The sequence below is a fragment of the Mercenaria mercenaria genome, chromosome 15 (assembly GCF_021730395.1).
Source record: "Mercenaria mercenaria strain notata chromosome 15, MADL_Memer_1, whole genome shotgun sequence".
In the NCBI taxonomy this organism is placed as follows: Eukaryota; Metazoa; Mollusca; class Bivalvia; order Venerida; family Veneridae; genus Mercenaria; species Mercenaria mercenaria.
The window spans coordinates 28862839-28890190 of NC_069375.1; the positions used below are offsets into that span (position 1 = coordinate 28862839).

A 27352-nucleotide genomic window follows, 5' to 3' on the forward strand; every position below is an offset into this window, starting at 1 on the left:
AAGACTGGAAATGATATTATATAGAGATGTTACTGTTATTTTCAGATAAAAATAGTGGCGCACACTGCCGTTTCATTTATAACGAAAAATTCGCACTTTTTAGAAATTAAATTGCTCTCCAGCTCAGGTAAAACCGAGAGTGTAATAGTAAACACAGATTTTATGACAGTAAGTATATCAATTGCAATTTTATGGCAACATTGAGATCTTCCCGAAAAGTTGGCTAATTGTTAATTTTTATGGAGGTTCCCGCACCTTGGTTTCACATCAGGGACATCACTTAAGATATGAGAAATTGATGATTATTTCTTGCAAAGAATAACATACAAAAAAACCGAAGACCAATGATGCTTAACTTAAAGAAAAGCTGGCAAATTATATGCATATTTTTGGGCTGGGCAATACTTGAAAACAGCGATCATTCAAACTGAAAGATAGCAAATTGCTGACGATTGACTTGTGTACAATAATTGCTTACGGCAAAATGTTTTTCAAAGCAGAATATCGAATGTAGTATATATCAATAGATAGTGTCATTTGGTACTACTCAGTTTATTGGTGCTGGCTTATAAGGAGGTATGTCTGTTTATAAAATGATGCAATTCTATATTCTTCAAAGTTTCTGCCAATACGGCTGTTATGAACGTTCTAGACGATGTTTCATAACTTCTAACAGACAATATAAATGTTACCATTTGTCACGTGTCTTATAACATTTACTATCATTTCCTTATATACGGTTAATCCCATATTTCCTATTATATTCTTCAAGACAATAGTTGTCTTAAAATAATAAGTTTGTGGCTAGAAATGATGACAAATTTTCCTTTGTGCATAGACAATAATAGCAGAGACATCTAGTACTATGTATACTAAATTGCAAATACATTCTAATTATTTAACCTCATGTCGTCGTTTGCGAACCAATTCAGTCAGTGCAAGAATGCACTAGACAAATAGTTTCGTCATGCTTTGAACATATTTTTTATATATATTTTACGGGCATACACACTAAAAGCAGAAATTGGCAGTGTAAATGGACAAAGAGTAAATACTACTTAATGTCTTTTTCATTTTTTTTTATGAAAACCCGAAACAAGAATATACGCAGTTTTATTATCATCAGGTTATACGTTGCATTCTAGATAAGGCATTAATAGTCCCGAAAATACTTAACCACTTTGTTTTTTAAACAAACATGCCATGACTTCATTATTCCCAGAGGGTCCATGCATATTTATTCAAATCCTATCCCAGACAAAGTTTGATTTTCTACTTACTGTGCCAGTTAAAGATCTACTGGGAGTTGTTTTCATTGAGAAATGCAGTTTACTTTTATCAGAAATAGAACTTTACTTTAAAATAGATAAGTGTGGATGATCTTGTTTTAATTACTATTCATTTTAATCTTTTACCAGTATATTTTCATGTATGTATATGTGTTCTTTATGTTTTTGTAAAGCACTTTTGAACGTACATATTTTGTATGAAAAGAGTGCTATATAAGTTAATAGGTATAATAATAATAAGTAGCTGATATACGAATTAATCTTTGAAGCTCGGTTCTAAAATATGTAATATTATCACTAAAATAGAGAAAAGTGGAAACTTCACAGGTCGCTCAACACGACCAAAACGAAAATGTTGCAGGCTCGGTTTGATTGAGCCTATTCATGGACGGTAGTGGAAATGCATGCTACCGTCCACGCCCTCTAGCCCCGGGTTGAGCAGAACTCAACATTTACACATGCTAAAAGTACAAAAAGCAATTTAGAGACATCCGCAGATGTATTCAAACGGCGGTGAACATAAAGAAGATATCTGTATTGATTTACAAAGCCTTAAAATTTACGTGATTTTTAAACTGTTACAACGAATAGCTTTCTTAACAGTAAATCTTCTGTTGTTGTAATTCAGGAAATGTTGTCTGGTGTAATGCAATACATGTATTCTCAATACATTTGTCGACTCGTCCTTCAACATCAATTTAGATATTTTATGGGTCTACAGGGAAAATATTTATGGGAGAACGGGCAATAAATCAGCCTTTGAAAGTGGTAGTAGTTATGCTGCTTGAAAAGCACAGACAGTAACTCAGATTTCATACATCTTAGGCTCATTTAATGTTGCAATTGTTTCGTATGTGTTTTAAAATGGTGATCGACATTTATTTTTCAAGTTGTCAAAAAGGCGTATTTCAAAAACATTTTATGGAAACGTTACAAGGATATACGATTAATCCCCAGTCAATTATTTCAGTACAGGACGTGGCCGAAAGTAAAACAGACAGACTGGAATATAGAAGAATCACGTGGCCCTTATACGTTAACGTATTTAATCATATTAATTTCGCGAAGGCGTTTTAGAACGTGAACAATCAACTTCTATAATGAGACATCCCAGCCAATTCTTTTATCATTTCACCGTGTCAGGAAGTTATTGATATGCGATAGTCTAAGACCTTATCGAAATATCTACCTAATCCGAATGTGAGTTTCACGCGCGGTAGTCAAAGTAACAAATAGTATTGCCCATTGATACCAGGATATTTATTGTACAAATATGACACATACGCATAAGGAAATTCTTCCATAAACTCAACGGTAAGTTACAGCGTTTAAGACTTCTTTGGTGTATGTGTTATGAACATGATTGATTTCTGTTGTCCATTCACATATAAAAGCAAATATATAATAATGTTTGATACACCCAAACAAAAATAAATGCTAGGTATGCAGGTTAAAAACTCTAAACTCTCTCTTTTACTTTTTCAATCAAATTCGAGTTAATTTGATTCTCTCTCTCTCTCTCTCTCTCTCTCTCTCTCTCTGAAATACAATGCATGGTAACATATCTACGTGTTTTGGAGAATATTTGCTTAACACGTCCAGAAGCAGTCTTGTTAGAAAATAGAATAGGGACTCTGTCTGTGACGTGAGAAATTATTATCGAGTAGACAAGATAAAAGTGGCATCCGTGGCCGAGAGGTTAAGGCCACTAAATTCAATTACTTTTCCGTCATCGCTGTTGGTTTGAAGTTTTCGTTTGATGTGTGGATGTGTAGAATTCCAGCTGGTTTGCTTGTAATTCTACTCAGGTGCCCATTCGTATCTGCAATAACTCCTAATAGGGCGCCTGAGATCTTGCTCTAACACTGAAAGCTTGAAAGCCACTATATGTCCTAATTAAATGTACCAGTTCGAAATAATAATTTAACGGGTGAGCATAGGATATTTGCTCTATTAAAAACTATTTTGCAGGCAAGTGCCATAAAATCATTAAAAAGTACTAAATAGTACGTTTTTTATTGTTTTATCAAAAGTGATTCTAACATATAAGTGTTGCTAGGCTTGTTATACCAGTTCAAACATCCAATTGTAATTAATTTGAATGACGTCATTTTAACATATTCTTAAAAGAGGTATGTTGAATAATATTCAAGAAAACAAGGATTAAAATAGGATTTACTAAGAAATAAATATATTTCATTTTCATAACGAAAAATGTGGCAGCCACATTTCAAACAAAGGCATTATGGGCCTTTACGTACATTCAGTCTTTACTGAATCAGGTATATGCTAAAGAAATGGCCTAGGCAATTTCGAGGTGATCTAAGGACTATTCATTTGCAGTATCCAAACATCAACGTTAAATCTGACATACGAATACCGGTATTAACTACCAAAAGAAATCATAGCTCAAACCTAACAGATAAAAGTTATCGCACAATATTTGTTTACCTTTAATTGAAAAGTATTTATACATAGAAAATTACTGTATTTTCATTAGGATAATTTATCCGGTTGAACATAAAAACGCGAACTAGTATTCTTTCGAAACTGTTACATCTGTATTCAGAAGACTGAAAATAGCATTTTCCCCTCGTCGATGTTTAGAAGCCAGGTAATAATTCACCGCAAAATTAATAGATGAAAACACGTACAAGGATACAAACCTTACGTAAGATCGATAGAAACTATGTCACATGTTTATTCACAGCTTTAATGGTTCTGGTAGGTCATTTTATCAGCAGATTTAATTTAATAGTTTTTGTCATTGCAATTTTTTTCCATAAAGTGTTTTAAATATTTAAGTAAATGAAAATATCAATTTACTATATAAGCAAGTACTTATGTATACAGTAGTAAATAAAGATTAGCATACACTTTAGTATACATATCCATTGATTTATGCATAATTATTTGGTTTGACACTGTAAAACGAAAACTATAAATATAACTTAAAACCACGTCATACAATTAGAATGAAATGTAGTAAGTCAAAATAACAAATGCAAGCCTTTTGAATTGTTACTGTAAATATATACAAAAACAGCAATTAATTAGTGCAATAAATAAATGAATGACAATAATGTTTTCTTTACACGGTCTTATCACACGTCCTGCAAAAAATGTTCTTTAAAATGTATATGTTCGTACTCTCAATGTAGATGAACACTATACCTGTAATAAATTAGCATGACTCAAACAGTATTTTTGCAAGGCATTAATTCCTGTTATATTTAGTGTAATGGATAAATATTACGCATTCATTCGTATATTGACAACATTATTAGTCAGCGTAGAAAGTCGTACAGCACTGACTTTTGTTCATAGATAAGACATGATGCCTAAACCGCATTTCAAATTGATAAAATTATTAAATCTTCTGGGCTCTAATTGGATGCGTCGTGTTGTTTTGCTGCTTGGGAACAACTTGGCGTCTGTTGTCTTGAACATTGTATTGCTCACGGAAAATAAAACAGTAAAAACGGTCATTTAATTATGTGTTTCTTTAATATATGATTAATGTTTTGTTTTAATTTGATTTTAAAAAAATATGTAAGATTATTTGTCCGTTCTAATTAACATATCAGAATCATTTTATTCAGGTGATTTAAAATCCGCTTTGAAATTCAAACACACGTCACCATAACATTCGTGCAATCGAAGCAACCATAAGATATTTGACACACTACACACATGAGATGTATGTTATAAAATGTATACTTAGTTTCTAATCAGTTCGGTATAAACAGAAACTTTGAAGAATTGCCATCTCAGTTGTCCATTCTGATTAACATATTTGTCAGAATCATTTTATTCAGTTGATTTAAATTCTTCCATATGATAATGTATATCGTTTTATTTCCAACTGACCAAATAACCTCAACTTGACATTCATACAACTGCAGCAAACATGAGACATTTGGCATATTACATCCTCCTGTATTTGATATAAAAGTTTTTAGTTTTGACGTTTCTCTAAAACGTCACCATTTTTGTGATGTTCAACGGGCTCAAAATCCTAGATCGTTCGTTTCACGGCAGAGCGGTTTGAAACAAGGTAATGGTGATAACGCATTATAAATATAAATGATACACATAAGAAAAATGATAAGCAGATATAGAAATTCACCATTAACTACAATTGTAATGAGCATTTTCCATAGGAAAGTTACATTTACGGCAGGCGAATATCAGGCCAACGTTTATTCACAGTTGCAAATGAGTATATACGGTGATGATGGTAAATTCGCTTGTAAATAAATACGGTGATGATAGTAATATAAGCACCATATCTAGAAATAAACCGTTCAATGTTTTCAGTTTCTGAAATGGGACTAGTTTTGGCACCGTCCGCCATACGTGTTTTTATTACAATACGGGTATCTTTCACAGCAATCTCGCGATGTCCGACATGGATGCCCAAACCAACAGTTATAACAGACGTTTGCGCTCTTGTCACATTTTGAATATCTTCGGCAACAGTCCTTGTCGAACTCACATTTTTGTCTGAAACATTCTGTATCTGGTAAATTCTTCCATGGTGTGTAGTAGTTCTTGTAATATCTGGAACGATAATATCTGAAACGTCGGCGGCTGGAACATGAGATCATATAGGAAAATGACTGATTCAAATGATAAAACATACAAAATGTACTACCATTTTTATAATTTTTCGAGGGACATGCCTTCATGCACTATTCAAAATTAGATTGTTTTGAAACTAAAGGGATACAGAACATTGAATTTCTGTAATTATATATCTTACAAACGGCTCCTCTTAGCCTTGTACACAGGTCTGTTATTGTTTAATATAAAAACATTTCAAATTAGAAAATCCATGGCCTGTGTACCGCTCTATGACAAACGTAGTGTTTCGTTTTAGTATCTCTTTAGGGAAAGCGACTCAGCCGTTTATATGAATAAAACTGTCGACAAAAGTTAAAACCAAATCACACATAGGAAAAGTAACTAAAGACGGACTTGTTGTAAAGCAGACCTTGTACTTGTTTGCAAAATGTACTTTTTGTTCATTAAAGCTTCTTTGTGTATAATCTTATCATTATGACTGATTTTTGTAGTAGATAATTTAGATTTGGAATTGTACTAACATATTGTTTAAATGAAACTATATAAAACTTATACTAATGTATAATATTTTATCATAACTTTAATCAATTTATATATCCGTCTTTTAGTTTTTCAAAATATAGCAAATGACAAATGTTTAACGATATTACCAAAGTAGATCTACAATATCACGTTGTCAAGATGAAAAGACTTGCTTATAAGAAGTAGATGTAACTAAAAATACGATGAAGCATTAATTGATTGTTTGAAATATGTATCTTTGATTTTACTGTGACAAAAATAGTTCCAAAAACCTTGTATATATGTCAAGTGCTTCTCTTAGAATTGACATGAAACGCAACTTACAAAATTGAGATTAAGCAATTCACGAAAGAACTGATACATGCATGTGTTGCATTGTTAAAGACCTGCTCCAGTCCTACCTTTTAACCTTAAATTGTCACTGAAAAAGTATGAAAATCCTAACTACGAACAGTAACAGCTGTCAAAATATTTCAGTTTTTAATACAATTCCCAGTAAACTACCTGTGAGTGTGACGCATATTTTCCGTCTGTAGTCGAGTTTAGGGCAGCTTTACGTTTTTCAAACATGGCTTTCCAATAAGATGTTTTCTTGTTTGTGCTTGTGAACAGCATTAACTTAATCAGAATCGTAGTTAAATCTTTTGGAACTAACACATGTTACCGTTTGATAAACTGTAAAATTGCTAATATATTCAAACAGCAAGCTTCTGTTTAAGAAATGCACATGTTTAGGTTACAATTTCAGTTCAGTGCAACATTTATCGGTGTCCGTATTTGAAACAAGACTAAATATGAACCATTTACTTTTTAGCTTACCGATTCTGATTATATCTGTTTCTTCCTCGTCCGCGGTTACCATGGTAGTAAGACAGTCTGGCATATCTGAAAGGTTTTTGCAATACAGTAATTATTTTGTCTTATGTTTACCAAGAGATCAGTTTCGAAATACCCTTTTAATTGTGTATAAATTTCAAGTTTTAACTTGTACTCCATTTAGATAGCTTGCCCCATTTTCGTTTGACATTACTTCGTTCACGATCTTATTTTACGTTTTCTGCTAAGTCAACTTTTCTCAAAAGAGTTTATACTTATTTGTTGAAGTCTTGCCGACTCGATATAAATCTTACCTTATCTTTTGGTTTTGATTTAATTGACAATCTATTTACCTTTTATCGGTTGGTAAAACATCTTTTCTGTTGAAGGCGTTTTCCTGGCTGTTATCTAGATGAAACATACCATTATTGTCCATTGTTTCCTCTAATGCCTCTAATGCATTGAGCTCATCTAATCTCTGATATGCCGATACTGTCATATACAAATTATACGTAAATTCTTGACATGCTTGCGATTTCTCATAACATACACGTTGTCAAAGTCAGTCAGTTGTTAATTGTGTTGAATGATATCTTCAGTTGTCGGACTTCACATAATTCCAACATTCATACATGTACTAACGTAACATAGCATGGTTGGAAGTTTGAGGCCTATATTGTCCGTGACGATTTGATAAAATGCATTGTTTCTTAAATCAGTCCACCTCTGATTCATGTTTGGAAGTGGACAGTTACTTGCAGAGAACAGGTTTGTACTTGTTCAGAATCCAAAAACACTGGTTGGTTTAACCCTCGTTACATAACTGAAATACTGTTTAAAACGGCCTAAATCCCAAAACATATAAACAAATCACATGTAACATGTACTGTCAGTATACACGATGGCTAATAATTCAAGAGATTTCAGGTACAAATGATTTTATTCAAAATGCCTAAACTTAAAAAAACAAACTTTTATTAACATTGGAAAATGCCTTACTATGTAAATTATTCCTTTATATACGTACTTTCATTCAGCTTAAAATTTATTAATATATAAAATAAAGAATATACTATTACCTTGATAAGACACTTGAAGGATAATGGTGAGACAAATCACAACAGCAGCCATTGTGAAGTATTGAGCAAGCAATCTCAAATGTAGCATGTCTATCAAAGCAAACTTCTACACACCTACAAAAAACGGAAAATGTAAGAATGGATATGACTTTTGATCATGCACATTTTCATTACAGGGCATTGTTGTGTTTGAAATGTGCACAATTTAGTTTCAAATATTGTGTATTCCTTTTTAGAAAATGGAAAAAAAAAGCCTAGATTCATAACACCATTAGAGATACTATTAAGCATGTGAACGTTTGCACCTTGCCTTTCGTTTCGGATATCACTCTGTCTGTTCGCAATTACGCCTTTGGGACCTCCGCCCCCCCCCCCCCCCCCCACCGCAAATAAAAAATGTTTCGCATCTATTTTGTAACGTATGTGACCTGTGATGTTTTGTGTTAACATACCAGACAATTGTCGACGGCAACTGCTTTTTTTTACTAAAATATGACGTAAGATAGGACAATTCATACCTATAACGTAGTAGGCTACACTAAAGAATAAAGTTATACATAAATCATGTGATGATGTCACTGTTAGTAGTTTGTCATGTAATTAGATAATTCAGATGGTATTCTCTGAAGAGCTCTTTCTAGCGAAATAACTATATAATCTAAATCAAACTACCATAAACAGCTGGAACGGGGAAATTTAATGAAATGTACTTTCCGTGTACGTTGACATCGAATTCACAAAGGAAGACATTCTCATGATAATCCTATTCCCTTAAGAAATTATTCCGAGCGAAAAGCTTATCGAGGAATAAACACATCTGATACGCTGACTGTATTTTAAATTTTCCTTTGTTACGCACCACTACCAACCAAATACAAAGGAGAATTATATATTTGCCACCCTCAGAGACAAACACCTTGAAAAGTCACTGTTTGTCTATTGGAACTTATATTTTCAAACGCGTTAGTATGTCGTTATTCTAAAAAACATTTGCGGTTGAAGTGCGACAGTACTAACAAGTGTTATCTTTCTTAATTTCAGTTCGTATGTTTTATGAAGTTTAGAATTTCCTTTGCAATTATGGTCAAAATAATATAATGAAAGTATAATTGTTTGAAGTCTTGGGCATACTGATTTTAACCAGAAAATCGAGTAAATTTGATTTATATATGATTAAAAAGAATTATGTAAATACGGTTTCATATTATAACGTTTTTGCACTAATTATTTTGAGTTCGATAATCGAACTGATTGAGCATCAGGTTAAACATTTTCAGTCTAAGTCAAGGATGGAAGTGAAACTCTATTCGTCATTTATATCTAAACGGCATGTTTAGAAATGAAATATTATGTTAATGACCATTTTCAAATGACTATTCAGTATTGAGGTTCAGTCTCAATTGGACTTAGTCTTGTAGTCTAGAAATATTTCCAACTAAAATTCCAATCTCGGACTCAGCTGAGACTGAAAAATGCTTTGGGAACATGGGGCATGCTTCCAAAAGTTATAATCCGTTCGTATCTGCCCTGATAAAGCAAAATGTATTAACAGCACATACATTGTGTTGTTTATACATACGTTTTTCTCGTTATTAATTGCCCAGACAAAAAGTGACAGAAAGAGAATGAAATAGCGGTAATACACGAATTAGGTAATTATATGTAATATGTATTTGTAACTTTTAATATTTACAATGCTATTTGTTAGACAATTTGTAGTCAAGTGACCTAGTCCTTTGTAGAAGACTGAAATATTATAGAAGAGACAACTTAATTTACTATTTGATTACGTAATTGACATTTTGTTTGTGTTCTTATATTATATAATAATGGCTATTTCGATATAATATATGCATTATCCAAATGCAACAATTGACATTTCAATTTATTCACAAACGTTTGTTTGCGGTTATAATGTTGTTGGAATATTTTTTCATGGAGTTTCACTACGCCAAAATTGATTTATTAGAGATAGGCCCTAACATTTTCATTGATAGAAATACATTAAATAACGTCTAGAAATTGATTTCCAAGTCCTTGAAATCAACAAAAATGATTTCACAAATGTACAATGTATGATAATTTTGCTAATATCAATAACAGAAATTTTAATATTTAATTCAAAGTTGTGATCCGCAAAGAATGTCAACTCTTGCCTTGGGCTAGTACTTTAAAGCAGAGATATTTATTAGTTTACTTATTACACAATAGAGTAGAAAACGAAAACGGTTTAAAACACAATAATATACATTTTTGCACAACAAAATCGTTTAGGATTTATTAATATGTGTTTGATTTAACCCTGAACCACTGGTTCCTATGATTTTGTCAACTTACTTATGGTAAAATATAACTTTTAACAAGCCGATAATAAAATGAAATACCAGAAAGTATTTTATAGTGCAGATAATACAGTTTTGCTTGTATCGAAATGTCACAATAGAAGCACTTTTGTAATACAGAACAACTGGTAGGATTAGTAAAGGTGCAATTATACTGATCTCTTTTTCCTATGCCTAGATTTATATTAATCTATAAGCTATCCCCTCAGGGTACGAGAGAATGTTGTTCGTGAAAAGTTATTTGAAGCAAAAATAAATAATGAAATATTAAACTTTTCCATCTCACCATAAATGACAGTTTTTTTTATTTGTAAGTTTGACGACCGTTGCGGAACTAATACACGTCTGATTTGTACATGAATGTGCTACAAATCACCGCTGATGGGCATCCAAGTATCCATGTTTTATTACGGAGGTTTACAAAGTGATTGTAATTGACGGGAAATTGATAAACATCTTTCTTTGCCTTAAGAGATGTATTTGATTTATATTAAGGCAAATCAATAATGTATTCCAATGTTAAAGATCATTTCAAATTGTTTCGTTTGTTTCCATTTTCGTTTCGTCTGTTTCCATCCATATCAAAATTAAAAGATATCTTTAATACGGTCTACAGAGTATATTTTTACGATATTCATCAAGTAGTTTGCGAGACTATGTAGTTCAAAGGTTTTTATATTACGCTGCAACAATCTTTTCGCCAGATGGCATCATTTAAAGGTCTATTATTGTAGAGTTTTGTGCTTCCGGTGTGTACCGCGGCAACAAACTTTACGTTACCGAGACGCACTAAGTTACATACAAGCTGATTTTGAGAAGAGTGCATATGACGTTAATCTTAGTGATTGATAATAGATGTCAGCTGCAAGTGTCTCTTCATAAAGGAAATGTACTGGCTAGCTTTAGATGAGAAATAGCAATTTGTCTAACATACTTCATGCACTGAAAACAAAATGCTGATGAGAACCTTGTAATAAGGTTTGAATCTACCTTCAGTAGAGAAGAAGAAATATTCCAGTTTCATGTACAATGTCTTGATGATTGACCTTCAAGCAGAAGCAAAAGATAGTTTCGAATAAAACCTTATAAATATTGAGGTCTTCTAGGAAGTACTCTGAATCATTTACCTACATAAAATATTTTTTGATACAGTCAGTGTTCTAAATTCACTCTGTTGAACTAGGCACATTTTTGCAACGGCCCAATTATTATGTAGTTTTAAATAACTATTGAGTTTAATTAAGTATACTTGACATTATATATGGTACGTGTGTACAGGTGACTAGTTCTTCGAGTCTTAACAGGTCAGGTCAAAGAGTGCTGTCTACGTGTAAGTCCTTTATGACTAATAACAATTATTTTTTCAGGAACACGTTTATTCTGAAGACATCCATCGATTAAAATGATTTTCTCATTGCCTTGAGAATTGGTTTGTCAGGCAATGTAATCAATGTTGTATAGGAGCATTCTTAAATTGAAAAAGTTGTAGGCTGTCTTGCCTATGCAATAAGGTATAGCAAAATAACTTCTGGATCGGCGAGTAATGGCTCACGGCAGCTGGAGAAGGTAGTGCATATAGCAAAAAAATTAAAGGTCGCCGCAAAACTGACAGTATGACAATGAAACAAAACAACAGGGTGGATTATGTTCCACAACAATATGACATTGCAAATATTACATGTAGAAAAATCCAGGAAACTTAGAGACTGTGTACGAATGGCTAGACTAATGTTTTTCAGACGATTTGCGTCTGTGTCGGCCACCACAATACCTTTCATCCCCCAAATGAAAAGTCACAATTAATGCAAGGTGTATACTCGAGATGGTTTTAGTTGTGAAACGACACATTTACGCCTTACTGAACTGGGCTAACTTATGAAAGGTATTTTACTTATATTTAAAAAGACGATATTTTCTCTGATATCTGTACTGTTTAGTTAAAGTTTAAAATCAGTAAAAACAGTGAAATTTCTGAATGCTGTTAACAAGATAAGAATTAAAGTTTTATCGATACTGAAAGTTATTTCGTTTCTTGGCTACATAAAAGGAAACAGATGTAAATAAACATAAACATTCCTACGTTATCTAAAATTCAGAAGGATAGACACTGTCAAACGTTCAATTTGAAAATAAAGAAAGTCAAGAAACATCTAAATGTTCTGAATATGAGTGACGTAAACAAATCAAATCTAGAAATAAATGTTTCTACTACGAATAATTTCCTGCAATTTGAATTCTCATGTTATCCCTGTAAATGGATCCGATAATCAACATCTTGTTTATTAATAAGTCTAACGTTATACTTTATTAATATGTTCTTATTACGAATGATCGTATTTTTATGTTTGTGTACGATATAATGTATATCCAAAACTTTAATGAAGTCCATGATTGATTAATTACAATACTCATGTCAAACGAGTCTAAGTTGTTACATCTTCTCGTCCTCTGGAATAATATTCTATAGCAGACTGCCGTAGAAGTCGGTGCTAGGAGCAATTTTAATTATGTTGCACATTTTATTACCGTTCCTGTCATGAACAGAATCAGTCAAATAGAATCTGCTGTTATATTGCTTGATTGCGATATATGCTTCATGAGATCTTCACATGTTTTTATTTACTATATACACAACAGTCAGTAAGTGTCATGCAGCAGCTGCAAAAAAAAAACTTCCCATATATGGACTCAGTGTTGTTACATTTTCTGCTCCTTTTGGATCATGAAGAACAGAATTCTGCATGCATTCTGCTGATATCCTGCTGACTAATGGACAACAGAAATCCGGTTACATTTCAATGACATTATGGAGCAATAAGAATTACATCGGTTTAATTCCTCGTTTTGAGATTTTGCACAGGAGAAAATGGTTATATTTAAATGAACTGAAGACGTTTGCACTTCATTTTATCGAAAAGAGAAGAGATATCTTAAAAGTGAAGGTTGTCCATGATCCCAATGAACCTGAAAATATAATACGAGCTTAAGACAAAAACATTTCTAAACTGTATTATCCCTTCTCGGAATTTGCAGCAATAGTAAAACATGACGCTCCTTTCCAAACAAAGATACTTCTAACGACTTTAGAACTTCACTGTTTACTTATAACTATACCTATAGAATATACCTTTTTCTGCACATAGTCTCATGAAGCTGTTATCTCAACCGTGATACTTATAACTGCACATATCAATGAGTGTTCCACCTACACGATGATATTCAATTGTATTGCTGTCTATTTATTAGAATGGAAATGAAGATGTAAATGCATGCTACCGCCTACGTCCTTTTGCCCCGGATTGAGCAGAAATCAAGGTTTGCACATGTTACAAGTATCAAAGCAATTTAGGCAACATTTTTTCTCAACCTTGATTCAAATAAGCTTGAAGCTTTCATCACAATCCAGCTAAAATAAATAAGTATAAACTAAGGTAATTTAGAGACAAACACAGAAGTTTTCATGCGACATGGAACATAGTGCATATCCATGAAAATGCTCCTCAGTTTAAATAGTTGATTTGCCATAAGCGAGAAAAATAAACAATGAACTATGCTATATATTGTTTGAAAGAGTGCACTTGTACGTCTCAAGAGATATTGAGTAAGAGTATGCGGAGTCAAACATTCAAATGCGGATGCGACCTAAGCTTGAACCTCTGTATGGAATAAAAAACATGAGAAGCTTGTAAATTTGTAGGTTATGAATTGTCCCGTGCAGTGTTTGATATATACATTTGCATATGCTTTCTACCGTTTTATTCATGGAATCTTGTTTTGTTCATATCTTACCATCGTACAGTACCTAACCTTCAAAGCGCAGTGGTTTGATTGTAGGTGAGTTTGATTTTAGAGTAGTGATGGTAGGACAGTAGGACTGTAGGACGGCCATGGTAGGATAGTAGGATTGTAGGACGGCCATGGTAGGACAGTAGGATTGTAGGTCGGCCATGATAGGACAGTAGGATTGTAGGTCGGCCATGGAAGGACAGTAGGATTGTAGGACGGCCATGGTAGGACAGTAGGATTGTAGAACGACCATGGTAGGACAGTGGGATTGTAGGACGACCATGGTAAGATAGTAAGATAGTTTGCGACCAGCATGGATCCAGACCAGTCTGCGCATCCGCACAGTCTGGTCAGGATCCATGCTGTTCGCTTTTAAAGCCTACTGCAATTAGAGAAACCGTTAGCGACAGCATGGATCCTGACCAGACTGCGCGGATGCGCAGGCTGGTCTTGATCCATGCTGGTCGCAAAGCCGCTATGTTGGTTTTCTCATGGCACGGCTCAGATAATTGAAATTTTATTTTGTTAACAGTGGAACTATTGCAATTATAGCTTATTCAGAAGCATTGATAACCTAATAGAGGAACTTATCAGCAAAGCAATACGAGGACATCAATCAAATTAAGGAACATATCTAGAAAATACCAGACTGAAAATCTGGGATTACGTCAAGTATTATTAGACAGCAGTCAAGGAAATATAAATCGACTTTGCTATGTCTTCAGTCTAGAAATGGTGAGAAATTACTGCAGCAAAATACATTTTTTAACCGCCTCGGTAGCCTAGTGGTAGATCGTCCGCTTCGAGTGCGGGAGGTCGTGGGTTCGGTCCCTGGCCGCGTCATACCAAAGACGTAAAAAATGGTACTAGTAACTCCCTCGCTTGGCGCTCAGCATTAAGAGGATAGTACTAGGACTGGTCAGCCCGGTCTCAGTATAATTTGATTGGGTGGGGTATCATGTCACGTGTCTGGGCATTGTGCTCACTGCTACAAGTGGACACCGTCGTTCATATGACTGACACATTGTTGAGAAAGACGTTAAACCCGAACACACACACACACACACACACACACACACACACACACACACTTTGTTTAAACCTACATAAAGAGAAGCGTTTCCATGTTTGAATTCTGTGTACTAAAATGTTCGTATATTCTTGGTGATATCACACTGACATTTCAGTTTTGTATTTTCAAATAAACTTTCTATAGTAAGTAAATATTTTCCATTTTAATGTAAGACCTTGCACTTGACTAGCCATTTTGTAAACTGATCAGTGCTTTAAACAATGCCATTCCTCAATCGATAGAAACGTTATTACCTGATGACTGTGTTTCAAAGCTATTGAAACAAAATTTCTTACCAGAATATTTATAAGAAATGTTCGTGTGCAAATAAGCAAACACGTTTTGTTCATATGTTTTAATTTGTCAGTAGTGTACATGAACAGAACAGAACAGAACATATATTTTATTATAGACTTGTACGAAGTACATCGTCTCAACACATAAATACAAGTATATAACATCACGTAAACGAAATACATACAATGAATCGATAATTAGACAAAAGAATAAAACAGCTTGATACAACAGTTTACATATAGGAGGTTAGACAGTTAAACAGCGTTATTAATTATGGAATTTCTTACAATAAGAGCTTCTTTTACAAACAATGATAGTTTCACAAGACTATTTTTATCAGTTGATCTTAACGACTGTTAGTAATTATAAACAGACGGACGGATGAAGTATAAGTTACATATATATTTTCTTCTTATATCATTATATGCAGGACAAATACATACGAAGTGATATTCATCTTCTTTATCAACACTATTGCAAATTAATCAATATCTCCCTTCACGTGGTATTCTATTTCTATCGAATCTTCCTGTTTGTATTCTAAGCGGATGTACAGATATTCTAAGCCTACAAAAGTAAAATTGCAGATGTCTAGGTAAAATGTCTAAATAAGGTTCATAACCAAATTGTGTTATTAGATCTTTATAGAGGGTTAAAACAGTACTATTTTCAAGAGTCCCTCGACAATCACCTTTAACTGTGTCAAATAGTCGGAAATGAAACTCGGATAAAAATACTTTTACATCGATTGATTTAATATTGTCAAATACATATGAAAAACCAAAGTTATCTAATATCTTTTTTGTACCCCCCGACAACAAAGTTGTAAGGGGGGGTATACTGGTTTCAGGTTGTCTGTCTGTCTGTCTGTCCGTCTGTCCGTAGACGCAATCTTGTGCGCTCCATCTCTCCTTATCACCTTGACAGAATTTAATGAAACTTCACACAAGTGATCAGTACCAACAGTAGTTGTGCATGGGGCATGTTAGGTTCTTTTAGAAAAAAAATTTGCAGAGTTATGGGACTTTGTTTTTTTGTTACTATACTATATACATAAACACAATCTTGTGCGCACCATCTCTCCTGATCCCCTTGACACAATTTAATGAAACTTCACACAAGTGATCAGTAACAACAGTAGTTGTGCATGGGGCATGTTAGGTTCTTTCAGAAAAAAATTTGCAGAGTTATGGGACTGTGTTTTTTTGTTACTGTACTATATACATAGACACAATCTTGTGCGCACCATCTCTCCTCATCCCCTTGACACAATTTAATGAAACTTCACACAAGTGATCAGTATCAACAGTAGTTGTGCATGGGGCATGTTAGGTTCTTTCAGCGACAAAAATTGCAAAGTTATGGGACTTTGTTTCTTGTTAACATACTATGTACATACAGTCTGCATATGCAATCTTGTGTATGCCTAATCTACCAAACCCTTACACACAATTTAATGAAACTTCACACAAGTGATCAGTACCAACCCTAGTTGTGCATGGTGCATGTTACATTCTTTTAGATAAATATTCTGCATAGTTATGGGACTTTGTTTTTTGTTACTTTACTGTATACATACAGTCTATATACATACAGTCCACGTAATTATGCAATCTTGTGTGCGTCAAATTGCAATGTACTGTGTCAGTGCATGCGGGGGGTACATTCATCACCTTTAGTGATAGCTCTAGTTAAATTTGACACCCAGTTAATACGACCTTGACTACAATCATTTAAAGCGTTCTCGTAAACATACTTTAATATAATATTGTCAGTGTTGTTAAGTTTAATCCAGTATTTAATAATTCTGATATATCTGTTAACATACAAAGGGTATTTACTTAACTCGCTATATATAGTAGCATTACAAGTATTTGTTTTTACCTTAAGAAGACGTTAACAAAATTTTAAATGTAGTCTTTTGATTCCTTCGATTTTGAAAAGCCTCATATTTCCGTCGCATAGTTTAATGAAGACCCAACAAAAGAATCAAAAAGCTGGCACAATGTTTTTGGTGAAAAATCAAACTCGTCACATTTACAAAACGGTACATTCAATGCTTTCAAAGCTTTACCAACAAGATGTTCTTGGTTAAGAGTTAAACTACCCGTATAATTAAAAATAGTACCATAATAATCAAAATCGTTAACAACACCAATATTGTAACCATTATACGTCCAATGTTCCGTAGACAATAGTCCCCCACGTTTACGAAAAACCATAATTTTAGTTTTGTTAATATTTACATGTAGTCCCCAAGTATTACAGTATGTATAAAGACGGTCTAAGTGATTCTGGATTTCTGTTGGTGATTCACCTAAAATAGCCATGTCATATGCAAAAAGTAATATTATAAGGATAATATCATCTAACTGTAAACTACAAACATCATTTTGTAGATGCAACTCCAAGTCTTCAACAAACAATGAAAAAAGCAAGGGAGATAACACTTCACCTTGTCTTAAACCGACAGCGTAATTAGAATACTCAGAGTAAGATGAACATGATTTAACACATGACTTTACCTTAAAATACATATCTCGTATAATTCGCAACAGCTTTCCACCAATACCAATTTTATATAGTTTAAACCAAAGTGCATTATGATATATAGTGTCAAAACACTTCATCAGGTCCACATATATCACATATAAACGTTTGTTTTCATTTAAATATTTTTGTACTAAGGACATAAGTATAAATATTGCATCCACAGTTGAACAACCTTTACGAACCAAATTGTGCATCCGAAATTATATCATGTTCTTGACAAAATTTATCAATACGAGAGTTTAACACGGTAGTAAAAAGCTTAGACATACAACTTAGTAAAGTAATTCCGCGATAATTATTCACGTCCTTTTCATAACCTTTTTTATGCAAAGGTAAAATAACACCTTCGGTCCACTTCTCCGGATAAAACCCAGAATCTAAAATACTATTGAATAAATCACATAAATGCATTGCTATTATATCTGCACTTTCAATAAAATATTCGTTCATCAAATTATCATTGCCCATAGCCTTTCCACGTTTCAGTAATTTTACAGCTTTTAAAATTTCATCAACAGTTATAGGCTGGTCAAGTTCCGGAAATTTGTTATTTTGCGCATTGAAATCATTATTATTACAAAAATATTCCGCCTCATCGTTATTGCATTCGGAAATTTCGGAACTCAACTTTGAAAAATATTCCCGAAAGTGTTTATATCAATATCATTGCCTTTAATAGGTTTTCTGCTTTTAAAGTATTTCCAAAAATCTTTCGGTCGCTTTTTCTTTAAATTTTTAATTTCCTTCATTTTCATTCTGTAAAACTGAGATTTCTTTTTACGCACTAAAGACTTATATCTAGTTTTCGCGTCGCATAAATAACGCCTACTTTCCTCGGATTTAACAGAATTAAACAAAAATAATGCATCCTTATAAATTGTACGTGCATGAATACATTCAGTATCGAACCAGTCAGCATTATCGAAAACAGAATTAGCATCGAACGTTACTTTAATTGTATGCCGATAAATTTTACCAAACAGAGGATCTGCAACATTGCGCATTACAGCAGTAAAACTATTCAGAGCGTCATTGATCGACTGCCTGTTATTGTTATCAATATTACTGACAATGTTAACTGCGGTAATCCAGCAATTAATCCCGAACGAAAGCGGTCTCGCAACTTATCGTTCCACTTGAATTTTACTTCTGATTTATTTTCGTTAACAGGTGTAGAATGGTTACAACACAAAGAGAAATGCAATGGTGCATGGTCACTCCATTCATTAAACGGACTTATAATAAAATTTTTGATTAGTTCAAAATTATTTTCAGCAGTAAGTAGATAGTCAATAACAGAACAAACGTTATGTGACAAATATGTAAACTGATTGGTATCACCACTACGGCCGTTAACAATACGAATAGACGAGGATTTACACAGGTCTAGTAATTTTATCCCATGACTATTGTGAATTCGGTCAACAGAGGCCCTGCTAGAAATGCAGTCTGGTACATATTCTATATCGTCAATAAAAGTATTCAGCCGATCATGAACAATAAAATCTTGTTTCTCACCAACCCTACTGTTCAAGTCGCCAACGACAAATACAGAACCTAAATTATTATATCTAAATATATCAGCTTCTAAAATATCAAACATGTCTATATTTAAAGAATTATACATTGGCGAATTTTCACCCCATATATATGATCCGCATAAGTACACATCGTTCTCCAAATTAAAATACGAATGGTCAAGCTTGACGCATATAATTGTATCGTGATGGTTCTTAACAATCTGAATACCGTCTCCTAAGTGGTCCTTATAATACAATGCTATATGCCCCCACTATTTCTACGAGCGTTCCTATGCTGAAATTTGCGGTAGAATTATTATTTGCCAAGGTTTCATATAAAAAACAAATGTCATGTTCAGCAATAATATTTACAAAATCAGTGCATGATCTCTTGCCCGCAGTTAACCCATGAACATTCATCCAAGATCGATAGTCCACCCCCTGCGTGCTCCTACTCTCGCTGCGGCTCACCATTGATGTACAGGGTATCATATACGATCCATGCACGCTTACCCTGACGTTTCGCCTCTTTCATTTTTGGGACGAGTTTGCGTCTTTTCGAGATAACTTCAGGCAGGAACTGTTCATACATATTAAAGTTAGTGTCAACCAAATGCTTCCACTGACGCCTTACCATTTCCCGGTCTTTAAAAAACATGAATTTGGCTATTATTGTTCTAGTTCTACCCGGAACTGGTTCACTCGGAGATCTATGTACCCGCTCGAATCGAATACTTTCGGCTGTTTCTTTGGCGACCTTTAAGGCATCCTGTAGATGCTGCCTCAGTTTCTTCTCCGTGTCTTCCGGTTTCGCTCTCTCTCGCCATTACTCAGCTCTGGAATATTCGTGAAAACCAAGTTGTTTCTCATTCATTGTGACTTGAGATAAGACACGTCATCTCTCAGGTTGTTCCGCTCTTTTTCTAGCTCGACAATTCTACTGGCGACCAAGCCAATCTCAATATCTGTACTCTCTACTCGATCTTCAACTCTTAATACTCGCTCCTCAACCTTTTTAGTTCTATCATCAAGCGCAACCCAAACTGACTTAAGCTCCTTCTCGAATTCGGTCACCTTCCATTCTAAGTTTTCAATTGCCCCTAATTTCTTCTCAACACCAGTAAGACTGCTCACTGCTAGATTCTGCCATATTTGTTGGAACGCCGGGCAACTCACAAGGATTCAAATCGTCAAAAACTTTATTCCCATCAATTTTGTCACTATCTTCATATAATACCGCATTAGTCTGACTAAAAATATCACTTACAGTTATGTTATCGTCCTGAAAAACACTTGAATTAGAATCCTCCGACGGGCCTCTTTGTTTGAAAATTTTACAACTGCTTACATTCCCGCTATTACTACTGTTTCTGTCTTTTCGTTTACTTCCACCCTTTTTCACCATTGTTCAGCATTATGAATCGTTAATACATGTTTTAACTTATCTATAACTGATAAATCTAACTGAAAAACTCCTCAGAAAACTTTTAAATCTTTTTTTTTTCATTCTTTCACTCCCGATTTAAAAAGCGGCCATTACCGCGCCGTGTCACGTGACATGTAGACGTCAAATTACAAATATAATTGTGTTTTGATTGGTTTGTCTCAAGAAAATGTTATTAAGATTACCTCTACTGATTGACACTTGCCCTGATTTATGAAATGCTTATCAGTCTATGTAAATAAATGTTGATTAGCGTTGTTAGGTTTAATACCAGTAGCCTGACACAAGTTTGAAAATCAACAGTAAATTACCAGTTCACAGACGAAAAATGCAAATCGGTTTCCTATTTGGGCGTGTAGTTCTGTTGTTATTTGTTGTTTGTTAAGGATTGTCACCATCACATTCAACAATATGTTGAACAATATGTTGCACAATATGTTTTATAAAATACTTCACAAACTAACATATTTAAATTAATTTCAACTACTAATTGACAAGTTGGGTTATAACGTGTTAGTGTGTTATATCAATTTCAATATTTCTCTGTTAAACCGCTTTGCGAAAGTGTAAAACTTATTTCACAAGTTTTAAAAATTATCAATGCTGAAGAAGTTTTTTTTTTAAATTTAGACTGAACCTTGAATCAATTTAAATACTGTTAATTGTCTCCTTGTCCTGCCAAACTTTCAAATGGTTTCATTAATTATTTTCAATACTTAAGGATTTACGAGCGTTTTTTCTACGATATGCGCCATTTTGAAAAAAAATGTTTCTTTGAAATTTTCTTTCTAACAAAACTTATGTCGAAAATGAATGTTAAATAATCAAAATATGAGTAATTAATAATGTACCAATAAACACATTAGATTCTACCTGTTGTGAAAAAGAAATTTTCACCCTTATAATTTGATTAAGATGAACAAAAACAAAAAAAATATTAAATGCCACCAGTTGTAAAAGTTTTTCCCTAGATATATCTCTTAGTTGCACGGCGATTCAAACTTATTTTGTCCATTTTGAGCCATTATTGTGTGCAGTTATAACTGCATTTTTTTTTAATCTTAACAGAATATTTGTGTTAATTGAAATACGTTTTTTTTTTCATTGAAAAGTGTCAACGTATAAACTGAAAGAGATTTGTTAGTGACATTTATGCTTATATAATATTAAAATCACCATGTATTCATAGTAAGCTGTAAGACCCGAAATCCCTATATCCTTAATTGGGATATTATATGTTTTATAAAGTACCCCATTCATCAATGTAACTCAATTTCAGAAGGTCTAGAACAGTGTGCGAAGAATCTGCCCTATAACATAAAACGAGTTCGGTAACCTGTACTTTTTCTGCGAGCTTTTACTTGTCTTAGGAACTAAAGTTCTTCAAGCTCACAGGGTATGAAAACATTCTTAACTGTAGAGGAAAAGATACTACATCCAGTACAAAACTAGTATACTTTCTGTCTCTGAACACAAACTTACTTTTATGAGTAAATGGGAATTTCTTGACTAACAATCCAAGTTTGTGATGTTTTGAATAAAAAGTCTTGTAATTATATCAGAGACACAGATAAAACTAAAATGCAATGTCCAACTTATTTTTTGAACTGTTGCAATTACAGCTTATTCAGAAACATTTATAATCCTATTCAGGGTCTAATCAGCAGTCACGATACAAGCTCATCAATCAAATAAAGGAATATATTCTGAAAAAAATAACACAGACTGAAAATCTGGGTTTATGTCAAATATAATTAGGCACAAATAACTTTGTCACGTCTACGATGATGCAATGATGAGAATAAAATTGATCAGTGCAACAAAATTCTGATTTTCAACCTTTATAAACAAACGTGTTACTTTACGAGTATACAGTTTCTGTGGTTAGAGCGTTTAGTTTCTTTTGTTGTTTTTTCTTGTGACAATATCTCAAAAATGATCTTTCAATTTTGTATTTTAAGAAGAATTTCTACAAAACTATATTTTACAGCTTATGTCTTACTTGCGTTTAGTAAGCCATTTTGCATAGTGATCCAACTTTGAACAACACCATCCCCAAAAACTCAGACGAAAACGCTTTTGTGTTCCTTCATTTGTTTGTTTTGTCTTTGTGTGTTTGTATGTGTGTGTGTGTGTGTGTGTGTGTGTGTGTGTGTGTTGGTCGTGTGGGCGTCCGCGTGCAGGGTTTACGTTTGGAGATGCTGTGTTTTTAGAATGTGGATTTCCCTGTTTGATATTTATCCTTGTTTTTATCTGGATGACAATGTTTTAAAGTCCATTAAATTTTTAAACATTTTACTTGTTAGAATAACAATTAGAAAGGTTCACACGTACCTGGTAAAGCAAACACATTTTGTTCATAGCATAGAGTATTGAAATTGCTATATGTATAATTTTCAATGATTACTGCACTATTTTGTTTGTATTAGTCTACATAAAACTGTTCAAACACAATAGATCTTGTTTTACACACTCAAGGTTTAATTTAACCAAAGTGTACATGTAGACGTCAAATGACAATACAATTTATGTGGATTGATTTTCTCTCGGAAATGTCATTAAGACTATTCCCACTGATATGCCACATGCTGGCAGATAAAATGTATACTTCTCTTGTGGGTAAACGTCTTGAGGTTTAACACCATAAGCGTGACAGAATTTACCAAATCAGATAAAATGTAATATTTGCAGACGAGACATGCAAAGATGTTTGCTATTTGTATTTGTATTATATTTATCGTCTGTTACGAAATGTCATCATCACGTTACACATGCAAACAATTTATATTTAGGTAATAATTAAAAACCAAACACATTTAGATGGACTCCAACTTTTCATCGAAGAGTTGATTATCTGTGAAGTGTTTTACATCATAAAATGTCTGTTACATTGCTTTACGAGAGCTTCAAACTAACTTTGCAATTTATGAATATAAATGTAATACTGCAGAAGAAAGACCTCTTTGGAATTTAGAACAAATATTGAATCAACTTAAATGTATATTAAATAACAAAACTTCATAAATATATAAAGTATAGAACAATATACTAAGCCATTTAAGATACCGTAATAAACGAAGCAGGGTTGGAAAAAAATGACAAGGCTTAGAGATGGTTAGTCTCGTATAAAACAATATTTTCACTTGTCAATTGTTCTGTTACATGTACATTCAATAAATGGAAGGCCCATTACAGAGAGGACAATGTTTATTTGTTACTATTTTATTTACCTCCTTTAAAGATGTAAATATTTAATAACTTTTCTGTTTCTCTTGTTTTAATTTTTACAGATCCATTCGATGTTTAGATATTTCAACAACCTGAATCGATGGGCAAACGTTGAAGCTGAAGAATAAATATAGTTTCCATCTTTATGCACTACCATATGAATTAATGATAATTTTAGAAGCTGAATTTCAATCGAATCGCTGATTTACATAAAATTTCCAGATCGATTATTTGATTCATGCAGATTTTTAATTCATGATGCATCCTTATGTTATATATTAAGTTTCCTGAATTAACATTTTAATACGTCCTTTTTGGCTGAAAAGAAAAACAGGTAAGAAACATCAAATTTTAAAAATACTTTCACTGAATATCTGACATGTTCAAGAGATAAGGGTAAATGATCAGCCGTAACAGCTTGTACGGGCAGTCAGATTGACCAGCTTAAAAATGCAGGATAACTTTTAAATAATACTATATTATTAGTCAAAGTATGCGCGGCAAAAAATCGGCATTTGCCATCAGCATATGTTCCATACACTCAGCTTCACTTGATACAGTTAGAAATTTTCAACGTTACTAAACAATGGGATATGAATTATAATGCACATTTAGGTTTCTGTTTGTTATGCCCAGAACTACTCAAAGGTTGCCAATATATCAGAAAAATGTCATTAATCAAATTGATATGGCAACAGTCTAGCGGACATATTGGGTAAATTACAGGTTCGTGTAAGCATTGCATGGCTGTAATTCAAATTAACTCGTGACTATCTTTTTCCATGCATTAAAAATACTAAATTTCGATATACGAACATATTTTCTGAAACTGCATTTAATTAGTAGAATTAGAAGATTAGTAGTTTCGATTGGTTTGTGGACAAATGTACACTGCAATATTAACAGAAAATGTGCACATTGCGTTTTCCTCACGTAACTAAGCTGTTCTATAATACTTGAAATACATGAGCAAATGATGATATATTCTCCATATTGGGTTCTTTACTTTACTTCTGAATCAAATGATTTGTTTTTTCGATGTCTTTTCTACAGGAATGGTCTCATTCTTGTGAGCATATAATGCAATTATTCATTTACTGAACTTAGGACGTTACATTATTCAAAAGAAAAAAAAATCACGGATAAAAGTAGTTATTACTTAATTACAACGATGGCCTGAAAACGAAGCTGAGTTAAAATATTTAAAAATGAAATACACGACTTCATTTTATCCAACATTGAATATTTTCTGTTAATAATTGTAAGGTATTCTAATTATCTGTCTAAAATATACAAGGAATACTTATGCATTTACATTACACAAAATATTAATAGTTGAACTATTAAAATGTTAGAGCCTTGGCAAAAATTATTCCAGCTCTGAGAGATAGTTTTCAAATAATTTGTTTTTTATTTTGGGGGCTTTTAGTAAAATAGTTTTGTTCTCCCTAGGTTGATTCAACAATTTGAACTGCACTTTACATTAAAGTAAACAATTATTTATAAGATAACCGAAGTAACGCAATTTTCCATTTGTAAAATGTAAAGCTGCTTACCCGAAAACAAATAATTCTAAAGGTTTCAATTCTATTTTGTAAAAAAGCTATACAGTATTACTTAAAAGAATATATTTTAATTATTACCTTTTTTATTATCCAATCTGCTTTGTTAACTATTTCAGAACGACGATTAACGTCCTTCAGAGTATTAAACCAATAGTTATTTGTGTTTTCATCAATTAATTGTTTTTCTAATCTCCAAGTCCAATGTTTCTCTAAAGAGAAAATCCGATCATTTAATTCTGGTCAAAGTGTAGAGAGCATATAAAACAGCAGCCTCATTGCCAATGATCGATCAGGAAAATCAAGCAGAGATGTTCTGCGGTGGAGAGCCAAGCCTAGGGATGAACTATTAATTGTTTAGATTGGGAAATCGGAAGGAAATCACCTACGCAGAAACACAGAAGCATTCCTACGGGTAAGCTGCAATCAGCTTTTATTTTGCATGTAAAGGATCCTTAATAGGTATTTTCGATATTGATTGTAAGGTGTCAGAAAATAGCATTTCTGTTGTATAAACGTATATGGTCTCCTGAATGCCTACCTGAATTGTAAATATGTTGAATTCTATCTCTTCTTTAGTTAAACTTTAATACTTCTTTCTAAAGGTATCTCGGTGATACGTGAAGTTTTTGCGTCGGTACGTCGTTAAATACAACTCATTTATATTTCTTTCTCAGGTAAGACGCATGCATATCGCACAACGTGTTTTAGTCTGTCTAATGTTTGCTTAAGTAAAACATTTGACTAGCAACATCAACTGTACATGAAGGTTTTTAAGCCGTAAGCCTGCTATATGGCCTCATAACATGGGGTAACAGGCAAAGTTTCGAGCCCGAATTGACGACGGGCATGGGGTTAGAAAGCATTGACCTTAACAACTCGGTAACACTTGCTAAGAAGTAAACGGGTGCAATCAAAAAGACGTTTTATTTCCAAACATGCAAATTCAATTTTCTCAACATTGTATCGTAAATTTTAAATTAACATAGGAACTCTATTTCGGCGGTCATATGTTGCTGTATTAAACTTGTCATCCCTTTTGATGTATTTGAAAAATAATCTAATTTATATATTCAAGGAAATGCCTCGTATCTGTTTGAGATATGCTTTATTCTGTGTCGTAGTCGTTCATCATGGAACAGCTGCAGAGAAAGCAAATTAATTTGTACAATCATATAAAGCATCTAAAAGCATTAATAATAAAGACATAAAATATTTACAAATGAGCATTTCATATTGAAGAGGCTTATAAATA

General features: G+C 33.2%; 1 protein-coding gene across 2 annotated transcripts; it reads right to left on the minus strand.

The window, feature by feature from the left end:
* Window positions 1-3984: 3984 nt before the first annotated feature.
* On the minus strand, window positions 3985-26427 carry LOC123549799 (uncharacterized). 2 transcript variants are annotated; one of them, XM_045338212.2, is made up of 5 exons: window positions 26179-26427; window positions 8294-8407; window positions 7568-7706; window positions 7218-7283; window positions 3985-5882 (listed from the first exon to the last, which is right to left on the minus strand). In XM_045338212.2, the coding sequence occupies exons 2-5, from the start codon at window positions 8379-8381 to the stop codon at window positions 5624-5626; spliced, it is 552 nt and encodes a 183-aa protein (XP_045194147.2). In that variant the 5' UTR covers window positions 8382-8407; window positions 26179-26427; the 3' UTR covers window positions 3985-5623. The 2 variants fall into 2 exon arrangements, with proteins under 2 accessions (XP_045194147.2, XP_045194156.2); XM_045338221.2 differs by having other exon boundaries at window positions 3985-5852; window positions 26179-26421.
* Window positions 26428-27352: the final 925 nt, after the last annotated feature.

Bases quoted from the DNA above. Each gene is read 5' to 3' on its own strand.
- LOC123549799 (XM_045338212.2), bottom strand. From the start codon at position 8,381: ATGCTACATTTGAGATTGCTTGCTCAATACTTCACAATGGCTGCTGTT. The intron at 7,284-7,567 runs GTAAATAGATTG...AAAACCTTTCAG, and splicing joins GTTTTACCAACCGATAAAAG to ATATGCCAGACTGTCTTACT. The intron at 5,883-7,217 runs GTAAGCTAAAAA...CTCATGTTCCAG, and splicing joins AACAGATATAATCAGAATCG to CCGCCGACGTTTCAGATATT.